Genomic DNA, 12,122 nt, shown 5'->3' with positions numbered 1-12,122 from the left:
GTTTCCTTTCCTGGTAGAGGATAGGCAAAAATGGGAAAACCCGCCTATTGTTGACGCGTCCGTATCCAGACTCTCAAAAAAGGTGGTTTTACCTGTTCCATGATCTACCACCTTGAAAGAGCCAGCTGATCGGAAAATTGATAATACGCTCAAATCCATGTACACGGCTTCTGGGGCAATACTACGTCCCACTATTGCCAGTGCTTGGATTACCAAAGCTATAGTAAAGTGGTCAGGCACGTTACTTGAGGACTTTGATACAATGGAGAAATGTGATGTTGAATTGGTTTTACGTAACATTCAGGATTCGGCAGGATTTCTGGTAGAATCCATGAAAGAACTGGGTTCCATGGCTGCGGGAATTTCCTCCATGTCAGTATCAGCTCGTTGAGGACCATGGTTGCGCAAGTGGTCTGCCGACGCGGAATCCAGAAGAAGTGTGAAGACCTTACCCTACACAGGTCAGGCTCTCTTTGGGGAAGCGTTAGATGCGTGGATCTCCACAGCTACAGCAGGTAAGTCACCTATTCTTCCCTCAGCTACACCTGCTCCAAAGTGACCTCCCTGAGGTTCAGACCTTTTTGAAGGGAGTTCTGCACATCCATCCTCCTTTTGTACCACCTATGGCGCCATGGGATCTTAACGTGGTGTTGCAGTTTCTCCAATCTGACTGGTTTGAGCCTCTACAGGAGGTCGAGGTCAAATTTCTTACGTGGAAGGCTATCACTCTTTTGGCTTTAGCTTCTGCTAGACGTGTGTCGGAGTTCGGGGCTTTTTCCTGTGAAAGCCCATATTTGATCTTCCACGAAGATAGAGTGGAGCTCCGGACACGTCAGCAGTTTCTTCCGATGTTGGTGTCTGCATTTCATATCAACCAACCTATTGTGGTGCCAGTGACTACTGACTCCTCAATTTCATCAAAGTCCTTGGATGTTGTAAGGGCTCTGAAAATCTATGTGAAGAGGACTGCTCGTCACAGAAAATCGAACTCTGTTTGTTTTGTCCTGTATGATCCCAAGAAAATTGAGTGTCCTGCAGACAATCTCTCGCTGGATTAGGTTCACTATCCAGCATGCGTATTCTACGGTGGGATTGCCGTGTCCTATGTCTGTCAAGGCCCACTCTTCTTGTAAGGTAGGGGTCATCCTGGGCGGCTGCCCGGGGTGTCTCGGCTTTACAACTTTGCCGAGCTGCAACTTGGTCTGGGTCGAACACGTTTGCAAAGTTCTACAAGTTCGATACTTTGGCCTCTGATGATCTGAAGTTCAGTCAATCAGTTCTGCAGAAGCCTCCGCGCACTCCCTCCCGTTCTGAGAGCTTTGATACATCCCCATGGTACTAATGTGGACCCCAGCATCCTCTAGGACGTTTGAGAAATTACCTACCGGTAAATCCTTTTCTCGTAGTCCGTAGAGGATGCTTCGTTATCATGCAGTGGTTATTTAGTTAAGTACTGCTTAGTTCTGGGTAAGTACCGTCTTGTTACTTGGTAAGTAATCTTGTTCAGCTGTTGCTGATGTTTCAAGCTAGTTAGCTTGGGTTGCCTTGTGTGTGAGCTGGTGTGAATCTCGCCACTATCTGTGTATAATCCTTCTCTCGAAGATGTCCGTCTCCTCGGGCACCGTTTCTAGACTGGGTCTGGTAGGAGGGGCATAGAGGGAGGAGCCAGCCCACACTTATAAAGTGCCAATGGCTCTAGTGGACCAGTCTATACCCCACGGTACTAATGTGGACCCCAGCATCCTCTACGGACTACGAGAAAAGGATTTACTGGTAGGTAATTAAAATCCTATTTTATTTGTGCAGAAGCATATTACAGGTTGAGTATTCCTTATCCAAAATGCTTGGGACCAGAAGTATTTTGGATATCGGATTTTTCCGTATTTTGGAATAATTGCATACCATAATCAGAAATCATGGTGATGGGACTTAAGCCTAAGCACAGATTGCATTTGTTTCATGTGCACCTTATACACACAGCCAAAAGGTAATTTTAGCCAATATTTTTATTAACTTTGTGTGTACATTCACACAATTCATTTATGTTTCATATACACCTTATACACACAGCCTGAAGGTCAGTTAATACAATATTTTAATAACTTTGTGTATTAAACAAAGTTTGTGTACATTGAGCCATCAGAAATCAAAGGTTTCACTACCTCAGTCTCACTCAAAAAATTCCATATCTCGGAATATTCCGTATTTTGGAATATTTGGATATGGGATACTCAACCTGTATAAAGAAAAGATTAATTTATTTGTTACATTTGGGGGGGAACTAAATTACCTATTGTAACTTAGGGGGTCATTCTGACCTGTTCAGGTCACTGCTGTGCATGCGTATGCACCGCAATGCGCAGGCGCATCGTACGGGTACAAAGCACACTTGCAAAGTGAAAATACACTCCCCTATAGGCGGCGACTATCTGATCGCAGCACTGCAAAAAGTAGCTAGCAAGCGATCAACTCGTAATGACCCCCTTAGTGTATGAAAAAGGGAGGTAGCCTTAAGCTAGGTACACACTATACAATTATCTGCCAGATATGGCTGGTTGGAATGAAAATCTGGTAATGGATGAGAGCAAATTACAATCTCTCATTTGTTCCCAAACACTGGAAAACGGACAAAACCTGTTCATACAAATTGGTTAAATACAAATTTAACCAACTTGGATGAACGACTGTTTTTGACAGTTTTGCAGTGTTTGGGAACAAATGAGAGATTGTAATTTGCTCTCATCCATTACCAGATTTTCATTCCAACCAGCTAGATCTGTCAGATTATCTGCCAGATAATTGTATCCAGCACACTTGCTTTTCTAAATATAAAAATAGTTAAGATAAACACCTAAACAAAGCTAGTTTAAAGCTGTTTATGTATTTTAATGTTGGGAAACCTAACAGATTGGACCAGAAATTACAGTAGATTTTGACTCCATTGTTAGATGACCTTTTGTTGTACAAACGTTAAAAATAACATGTATAAACAAACGATGCAACCATGTATCTATCTATCGTCTTTTGTTTTTAAGGTTTTTTGTTCTTTCTTTTTTTTTTTTTTTTTTTTCCGCTCTATCAATATGGGGACTTAATATTTGCTTATACAATTACCCTTAGTTTGTGATATGTCTCCAAAATTTTTTGCTAAGCATTTTATCATTTTACTTTATAAGTAACTTCATAGAAAACCCTTTTAGGATCATCGCTGATAACAAGCGGGTGTGGATTTAGACCTACACTAAAGAGGTCTACAGTCAATAGATCTACAATGGTAGACATGCATAAGGTCGACATAGAATAGGTAGACAGTAGAAATGGTCGACAGGGTCAAAATGTTGAGATGGAAATGGTCGACACAAAAAAGGTAGACAGAATTTTCTTTTATATTTTTGTGCTGTTGTCTTTTTCTCTGCCACAAACAAGCCACATTAGTGTACTGTGTCCCCTCGCATGGCGAACGAATGGCAAGGTTACTATTCCCAATCGTAGTCCACGTGGATGGTAAAGTATGAAAAAGTTGAAAAAATAAATAAATTTGCATCTACCACATGTGTGTTCCACATTGTCATGTAGACCTTTTGACCCTGTCGACCTAATGCATGTCTATCATTAGTGGTAGACCTATTGACTGTAGATCTATAGTCCGGATACCATAACAAGCGATTGTACAGAGATAGTGGTATAAACCGCAGGTATCGAGTAGACATTTGTTTTCATTTTATAAATTATACTGGAAAATATATTTGAATGAGGTTGCTTTGGATACCATTTATTGCAGTTATTAATGCAACAGATTTGTGGAACTTCCATCAGGTTTCAAAAAAGCAGTTATTCCCACATGCAAGCAATAATAGCATATAATAAGCTTTAGTTTGAACTCTGAGGGTTAGTTCTCATGGGGAGGCGATTAAATTTGCCTCTCGCAAAACGCTCCTCAGATGGAGGCACATTTCATTCAAGACTCTATAAATAACTGGTAGAGTCACCAAAGTACTTTAGTTTCTGTTCTTATTTGTTATTTCGAATTACTAGTCTGATTTAATGAATCCTCTTTCTTATATTTAAATCTATACTTAATTGTCAAAGATAACGTTAACATAACATGCATTGTTACTCTGTTCCCTACAGTCGCCATTCAGTGTCTGGAAACCGCATTTGATGTTTCCACGGATGATCAAAGCTTGGCCGTATCTGAAACACTGCCAGAGTTATTTGCTGCAGCTACAGTAAAGGTAGCTATGGCTTTCACAATGTTATCTAGATCTACAATATAAAAGTTGCGTATTTACTAATATAAATATATACCTATTTACGTGTATAGTAATTTTTGTCTATTTAAAATGTGGGGTGCCTTCCATTATTGAGTGTCAGGTTATGGGAGAACTTCCTCCGTTCCTGTACTACATTATTTTTCTGTACGTCAACATAATTTTTTGAGAAATCGGCTAAATTACTGCAGTTGCTGCTTTTGTGGCAGTTGCCTTTGGTAAGAAGGTCCTTCAAGGGGGGCTATTCTTTCTTAGGCATTTGTCCCTCTTAGGTTAGGACTGAGTTTAGGGCATTGCATCATCTGAACACTTACTGCGTTTAGTGTTTTATTTTGTTACTTGCTTTTTGACCCTTTTCTTTGAGACTGTAGAGGGACATAGGGGGCTTACTCAGAGTCTGTAGCAGTTTTTGCTAAAACAGCAAAAATTGCTAGGGATAACATTGAATGCTGAGTGCCTCTCGGCACAGGACAAGGCCGCCCAGCATGTGTAACACCACCCGGCGGTGGGATCGCAATTCAGTTGTGATCGCATCACTGAAACCTAAAAATAGAGGTAGAGACCTGTAGTATATACGCAGCCAGGCTGCATATGCTTTCGTACCGTCGCCATGTTTCTTATCACAGGTGACATCATCGGGCCACCCCAAAAACTGCCATGACACGCCTGCGTTTCACGCGCCCGGCAATCACTATGTGATCACATCCTTCAGCATTGCATCCTTCAGAAATCCTGCACAATCCGTCCACAGCGTATGCGCAGTTGGGCCAATACACAATGTTTTGTTTTTTTTTACATTGTATTCACCTCTGAATACCCACCATAAGCAGGACTAGCGTCTTGAGCTTTTGTATGCGTTTGTATTTGTTTCACGGGGCATGTTGGTATAAATATGCTTAGATGCCAAACCAGGGCCGTAACTAGGTATGGGCGAGCAGTGGATTGCACACAGCGCAATGCGCTGTGGGGCGGAAAAATCTCTGCATGCTACCGCCCGCTGCCCGAAGAGCACGGAGTGGAGGACTGCTAGTCTGCTAGGTGCTGTGCTCGCCTGCACAGCCCCCTTACCCTCTCCCCACAATGGGTTGCGCCACCGCAGCTGCTCCACTCACCAGCGTTACTATTGTGGAGGACTGGAGGCATCACCCGGCGCTGAACATGCTCTTCAGCAATCCCTTCTCCCCTCAGCTGCGCTCCTTAACACCGGGCGTGACATCATCATGTGCGCCCACGGCAGCCAGGAAGCCTCTTCCTGGCTGTCCTGCGTTCAGTGCCTGACACGGGCAGCTGCAGCTGCAGAAGAGTCAGGGAAGGCATGGAGCAGGGGCCCTACACCAGCACTTGTCAGCGCTGCACTCATTCATCCAGGAGTCGGACTTACATGAGAGCACACCACCATCGCAGGTTAGAGACAGATAAGGACTTATTACAGTCTCCCCATTACACCCCTCCCCCCGGTGGGCCTCTCACCTGCTCTCTCTATAGCTCTCCCCTCTATATGCCGCTCACCTCTATCCCAAGCCCTCCCCCCGCATTTGTCTCACTCTCTACCTAAACATTCCCCTGCGTTCCACTCACTCGCTCTCTCCCTAAACCTCCCCCCGCGTTCCACTCACTCGCTCTCCCTAAACCTCCCCCCGCGTTCCTCTCACTCGCTCTCCCTAAACCTCCCCCCGCGTTCCTCTCGCTCGCTCTCTCCCTAAACCTACCCCCGCGTTCCTCTCACTCGCTCTCCCTAAACCTGCCCCCGCGTTCCTCTCACTCGCTCTCTCCGTAAACCTCCCCCCGCGTTCCTCTCACTCGCTCTCCCTAAACCTCCCCCCGCGTTCCTCACTCGCTCTCTCCCTAAACCTCCCCCCGCGTTCCTCTCACTCGCTCTCTCCCTAAACCTCCCCCCGCGTTCCTCTCACTCGCTCTCTCCCTAAACCTCCCCCCGCGTTCCTCTCACTCGCTCTCTCCCTAAACCTCCCCCCGCGTTCCTCTCACTCGCTGTCTCCCTAAACCTCCCCCCGCGTTCCTCTCACTCGCTTTCCCTAAACCTCCCGCCGCGTTCCTCGAACATGCTCTCTCCCTAAGCCTCCCCCTGCGTTCCTCTCACTCGCTCTCTCCCTAAACCTCCCCCCGCGTTCCCCTCACCTGTTCTCTCCCTAAGCCTCCCCCCGCGTTCCCCTCACCTGTTCTCTCCCTAAGCCTCCCCCCGCGTTCCCCTCACCTGTTCTCTCCCTAAGCCTGCCCCCGCGTTCCCCTCACCTGCCCTCTCCCTAAGCCTGCCCCCGCGTTCCCCTCACCTGCCCTCTCCCTAAGCCTCCCCCCACGTTCCCCTCACCTGCCCTCTCCCTAAGCCTCCCCCCGCGTTCCCCTCACCTGCCCTCTCCCTAAGCCTCCCCCCGCGTTCCCCTCACCTGCGCTCTCCCTAAGCCTCCCCCCGCGTTCCCCTCACCTGCGCTCTCCCTAAGCCTCCCCCCGCGTTCCCCTCACCTGCGCTCTCCCTAAGCCTCCCCCCGCGTTCCCCTCACCTGCGCTCTCCCTAAGCCCCCCCCCCGCGTTCCCCTCACCTGCTCTCTCCCTAAGCCTCCCCCCGCGTTCCCCTCACCTGCGCTCTCCCTAAGCCTCCCCCATGTTCCCCTCACCTGCTCTCTCCCTAATCCTCCCCCCGCGTTCCCCTCACCTGCTCTCTCCCTAAGCCTTCCACTGCGTTCCTCTCACCTGCTCTCTCCCTAAACCTCCCCCTGCGTTCCTCTCACCTGCTCTCTCCCTATGCCTCCCCCCGCGTTCCCCTCACCTGCTCTCTCCCCCCGCGTTCCCCTCACCTCTCTCCCTAAGCCTCACCCCGCGTTCCCCTCACCTGCTCTAACCCCGCCATATGTGTAAAAAAGGGGGACTGCCTGCCTAATGTGTGTAAAAAAAAAAAAAGAAAGAAGGGGGACTCTGCCTGCTGTTTTGTGTAAAATGAGACGACTCCTGCCGTAATGTGTAAAAGGGAGCTCTGTGGCCACGCCCCTATATTTCTTTTTCATCCACTAGGTGTCACTGGAGTACTCTTGGGATATGGACAGTTTCCGTAGGAACAGGGCACTGAATATTTAAATTTAGAACACTCCAACCCTCCATATCCCCGAGTACCTCAGTGTTTTTTCTGTGCTCGAAGTAGCAACAGGTCGTTTGTGGCTGGGTCCACAATTCTTTTGAATAATTTTTGTTTTAAGCTTTTAATTTTTTTTTTTTTTTTTTTCACATCCCTTTCCCCCTTCCAAAAGGCAGGGTCAGGGATAGTGCAAGCTGCTGATAGCAGCAGTGGCGTGTCGGCCCTCACTGAATGAGCTCCCTCACAGCCACACACAGATCCTCCTGCTTAGGCTGGCCGGCGCTTGTACAGAAGCCCCGTCGGAGCCTCATCACAAGCTGCAGGAGTGAAGGTATATGTACGGGGCGGTCAGCTCCCGCGGCCACCACGAGGTGTGGGGACATTGTTACTGCGCCGGGGTCCCTCTGCAGACGCCCGCCGCCGGCTCCGGCCGCCTCCGCTGCTCCGGCCCCCACCGCTGTACTCCTGGCCCGGCTCACGCTGCTCACAGCGCACGATACCTGGCTCCCGCTGCTCACAGCGCACGATACCCGGCTCCCGCTGTTCACAGCGCTTCACGATCCCCGCTCTCTGTCTCTCGGTCACTGGGGAGAGGATGTGGCCCCACACGCTGCGCTGCCCGCCGCTCTGCATCTGAAAGCAGGCAGGAGGGAGAGGGGGCATTACCTCATAACAGGGGGCAATAGTAGGGGGCAATACAGTAAGATAACCCTGCAACAGCAGATGCTAGGCTGCAGGGGTATTTACACAGGATTTCATAGTAACTGCATGTGAGAGCATGGGCAGCCATTTTAACCATGCTTCCTGTGTCTTCCTCTGTGATTCCAGAACGTTCCAGTACTACATCTCTACTCCACCGGAGGCGCAGGGGTGTTAGTTGGAATTTGGGATCACATTACATAGTACTGGCCACGTGTACTGCACTTGCCCAGATATATATATATATATATATATATATATATATATATATATATATATATATATATATATATATATATATAAGAGAGACACCTTAGTACTATTTTACTGAGTCGTGCAAGTGTCTGTTTTTTGTGTATTGTATTGTCTGTCGCCATAATGAGTAAGGCACCAGCAAAAACTAAAAAGCATAATTCAGTGATCGCAAATACTCGCTATAGCGCGTATTTTACGCGCTATAAGCAGTAAGGGACCCAGTTTTAAAAAATCAGCGGGTCCCACAGGACGCGCTGTGATTACCGCTGCACACCGCGACAAGCCAAGTGTAGTAATCCTCCTGCAGCTTCCCCTTCCAATTGGTGCTGCGCTGCCGTGAGCTCCCCGCCCCCCGTCATTGATAGACGGGGTGGGTGTAGCATGGTTGGTGCCGCCTCCTCGTCCCCTTACAATTGGTGCTGCGCTGCCGGGAGCTTCCCCCCCCCCCCCCCCCCCCCTCTCAGCTGCATCTTCCCGCTGATGACACCTCACAGTTGGGGACATGGAGAGAGCGCACTGCCGCCGATTGATAGGCAGGATGCCCCCCCCTCGGGCCCGTACACGGGCCACTGACAGGCCAGTTTAAAGCATTATTGCAGGCCCTGGCAGACCGTCAGCGCAGCGAATGTACTGTGACAACTGCTGGGTTCCTGCTCCGCCTCCTCAGTCTCCAAATATCACCGCTGTAGTTTCCTGCCTGTAGGCTGCAGGGGAGGGACATGATGCGGGCCGCCGCCCAATCAGCTCGTGATCGGTGCTGAGTGCCTGTATGTGCGGGAGTGGTATGGGTGGTGCGGAAGCTGCAAGGGCAAATGGGGAATGGAGGTGGGCTCCTGCAGTGATGGATTGCCCATGCCCCGCCCTCCCTCCCTCCCCTTTTACCTAAAGGCAGCTGTGAAACAACAGGAAAATATGGGGGAAGGGGCAATAGAAGCAACGGCACTATGGTCCTCCTGGTCATTTCCATAGGGAACGCAGCTCCTCCTCTACACATGCTGCGCTCCCTATTATGAGCTCCTTCAGCAGTGAGTTACAGGCTCTGCAATGCAGCTCTGCCCCAGCTTTGTAAATCACTGTATAGCCGACTTCCCTAATCCCAGCTAAGTATGTGTTATCCCCCCTGCCCAAGTGTGTGTGCCACAGGCCCTAGTAACCCAGTATGTGTCCCTCCAAAGTCCCCAGTATGTGTCACCATGTCCTCTCCACCAAGACCCAGTGTGTGTCTGTGCGTTTGTCACCCAGGACCCCGTATGTGTGTGTGAACTCCTCCCCCCAATGTGTGTCACCATGTCCCCATCAAGACTCTGTATACGTGTGCGACACCATGCCCCCCCCCCCTTAATGCCAGTGTATTTGTGAAATCATGTCATCCCCAGGCCCCAGTGTGTGTGTCACCATGGCCTCCTCCCCTAAGCCCCAGTGTTTTTTTATATGCCCCCCCCCCCCATTATTATGCATATCACCATGCCCATCCAGTCCTCAATATGTGTTCATGTTGCCCCATGCCCATGTTTGTATCTTATAAAATCTTGTATCGTGCTCTGCCTGGCGCAATGTGTATAATGACGTGCTCTGCCTGGCGCAATGTGTATAATGACGTGCTCTGCCTGGCGCAATGTGTATAAAGACGTGCTCTGCCTGGTGCAATGTGTATAATGACGTGCTCTGCCTGGCGCAATGTGTATAATGACGTGCTCTGCCTGGCGCAATGTGTATAATGACGTGCTCTGCCTGGCGCAATGTGTATAATGACGTGCTGTGCCTGGCGCAATGTGTATAATGACGTGCTGTGCCTGGAGCAAAGTGTATAATGTGCTGTATCTGGCGCATTGTGCATAGGAGGTTCTACCTGGTGCAAAGTGTATAAGCGGCATTACTATGTGGTCACGCCCCGTCCCCATGAAGCCACACCCCTAAAATTTTGCAGCGCGCCTTCGGCGCGCACCGCCTATACTTTCCATTCTGGTAGGTGGCACACCAATTCACTTTCTGCCTAAGGGCATCAAAATGTCTAATTGCACCTCTGGTGCAGGGGGTCCTGCATGCTACGCAGCATTGTCACCCCATCCCCCCCATCTTGCAACTCTTTTGTAGTGTCCAAACAAGATTAAGATTAATACGAACCTTCATTCCAATGGGACCCAGAAAAAGACCGGTAGAACCCCAATTTTTAAAAGCGAGGGGTCCCTGGGACCCACTTTTTTTTTTTTTGGCTCAGCGCGATCACTGTAATTGCAAAGTCTGTAGCAGTGTGTTACCGGATGGATCTACCACATGTACAGTATGTTTTGTGGATTCGGTTCAGAATACAATTTCTGCTCCGGTTTTACAGCCAATTTCCTCCCCGAACCCTCCTTGGGAAATGCTAGCCAATGTACTCGCTGGGTTGCAATCAGAATTGACCGCCGCTCGACAGGAGCGGGAAACGACAAGATCTGAGTCTAGGCTGCGACCGCCAGAACTACCGGAGGCCTCTCAGCCTTGCGAAAGGTCCAAATCCATTTTGGGTAGACAGGATAATTTTCATATGTCTTATGATTTACCAGTTTCTGCTATGTTGCATTCTGACGATTCCATGCCAGACCTCACGGCACAAGATGAGTGTGAGGAGGGCGAAGTGGAGTCAGACAGTGAGGATTTTAACAGCTCAGGCATTGATAATCTCATCAGAGCGGTGCGTCAGTCTCTGAAGTTTACAGAAACTGAGGAGCCTCTCACAAATGATCAGGTCGTCTTTACTAAACGACAAAGAACTCCCATTAGTTTTCCTGTGTCGGAGTCTCTTAATAAGATGTTAATAGAAACACGTCAGGCTCCAGATAAACGGTTTGCTATACCTCGCAGATTTAAGTCTAGTTACCCGTTTCCAGACTCTGTGACATGTACATGGGAGAATCCACCAATAGTTGATTCGTCCGTGTCGAAGCTTACAAAGAAATTAACCATACCAGTGGCTACTACGCTTAAAGACCCTTCAGATCGCAAAATAGAAACTATGCTAAAGTCCATGTATGTAGCAGCAGGAGTGCTGCTGAGACCTGGCTTGGTTGGTATCTGGGTCACTAAGGCGCTCATAGTATGGATAACAGAACTTAAGTCTGCCTTACATGACGAACACCTTATACTTCTTGCTGATCAAATGTGTGAGGCTGCAGAGTATCTCTGTACAGCTTCTGCTGACGTCTGTCAGCTCACTTCTCGTATTTCATCGTCGCTAGTTACGGCACGGCGATCACTCTGGCTGCGTGCTTGGCAAGCGGAGGCAGAGGTCAAACGAGGTATAGAGGTGTTACCTTACGATGGCAAGAAGTTGTTTGGTCCTGAATTGGACGCATGGATTGCTGAGGCTACGGGAGGAAAGTCGGTTTTCTTACCATTGCCTCCACCGGTACCAAGAAGGAGGTACTCTGGACCTACGTTCAAATCCTTTAGACCTCAGTCCTTTCGAGGACGTGGCAGAGGAACAGCCACGCCTGGTAGACGTGGTTTCCAACAAACCAACACAAGTCGTCGGGACGCTAAGGTTACCGACAAGCCAGTGGCATGACGGGCTACCAGCCCATCTCGGTTCTCCGATTGTGGGAGCACGCCTTCAGACGTTCCAGTTGGCGTGGTTCCAGACATCCGCGGATGGGTGGATCCGCAATTTAGTGTTAAAAGGTTACAAAATAGAGTTCGACTGTCTTCCGCCACTGCGGTTTTTCAAGACAGGATTGCCTCTGTCGGACGACAAGAGTGCGGTTCTGCAAATTGCCATTCAGTCCCTACTGGATTCAGCAGTTTTGATTCCGGTCCCTGTACATCAACAGGGT

At 48.9% G+C, this 12,122-nt stretch overlaps 1 protein-coding gene across 3 annotated transcripts in view; it reads left to right on the top strand.

Moving 5' to 3' along the window:
* Window positions 1-12,122, top strand: part of SGTA (small glutamine rich tetratricopeptide repeat co-chaperone alpha) — a 61,835-nt gene that overhangs the window by 3,623 nt on the left and 46,090 nt on the right. For all 3 annotated transcript variants that reach the window (XM_063914290.1, XM_063914292.1, XM_063914291.1), the window contains exon 3: window positions 4,132-4,235. In XM_063914290.1, the coding sequence (XP_063770360.1) occupies window positions 4,132-4,235 (104 nt within the window). The remainder of the gene's footprint in view (window positions 1-4,131; window positions 4,236-12,122) is intronic.

Source organism: Pseudophryne corroboree, chromosome 1, assembly GCF_028390025.1.
Source record: "Pseudophryne corroboree isolate aPseCor3 chromosome 1, aPseCor3.hap2, whole genome shotgun sequence".
NCBI lineage: Eukaryota > Metazoa > Chordata > Amphibia > Anura > Myobatrachidae > Pseudophryne > Pseudophryne corroboree.
This window is presented reverse-complemented; position numbering and strand designations above follow the sequence as displayed.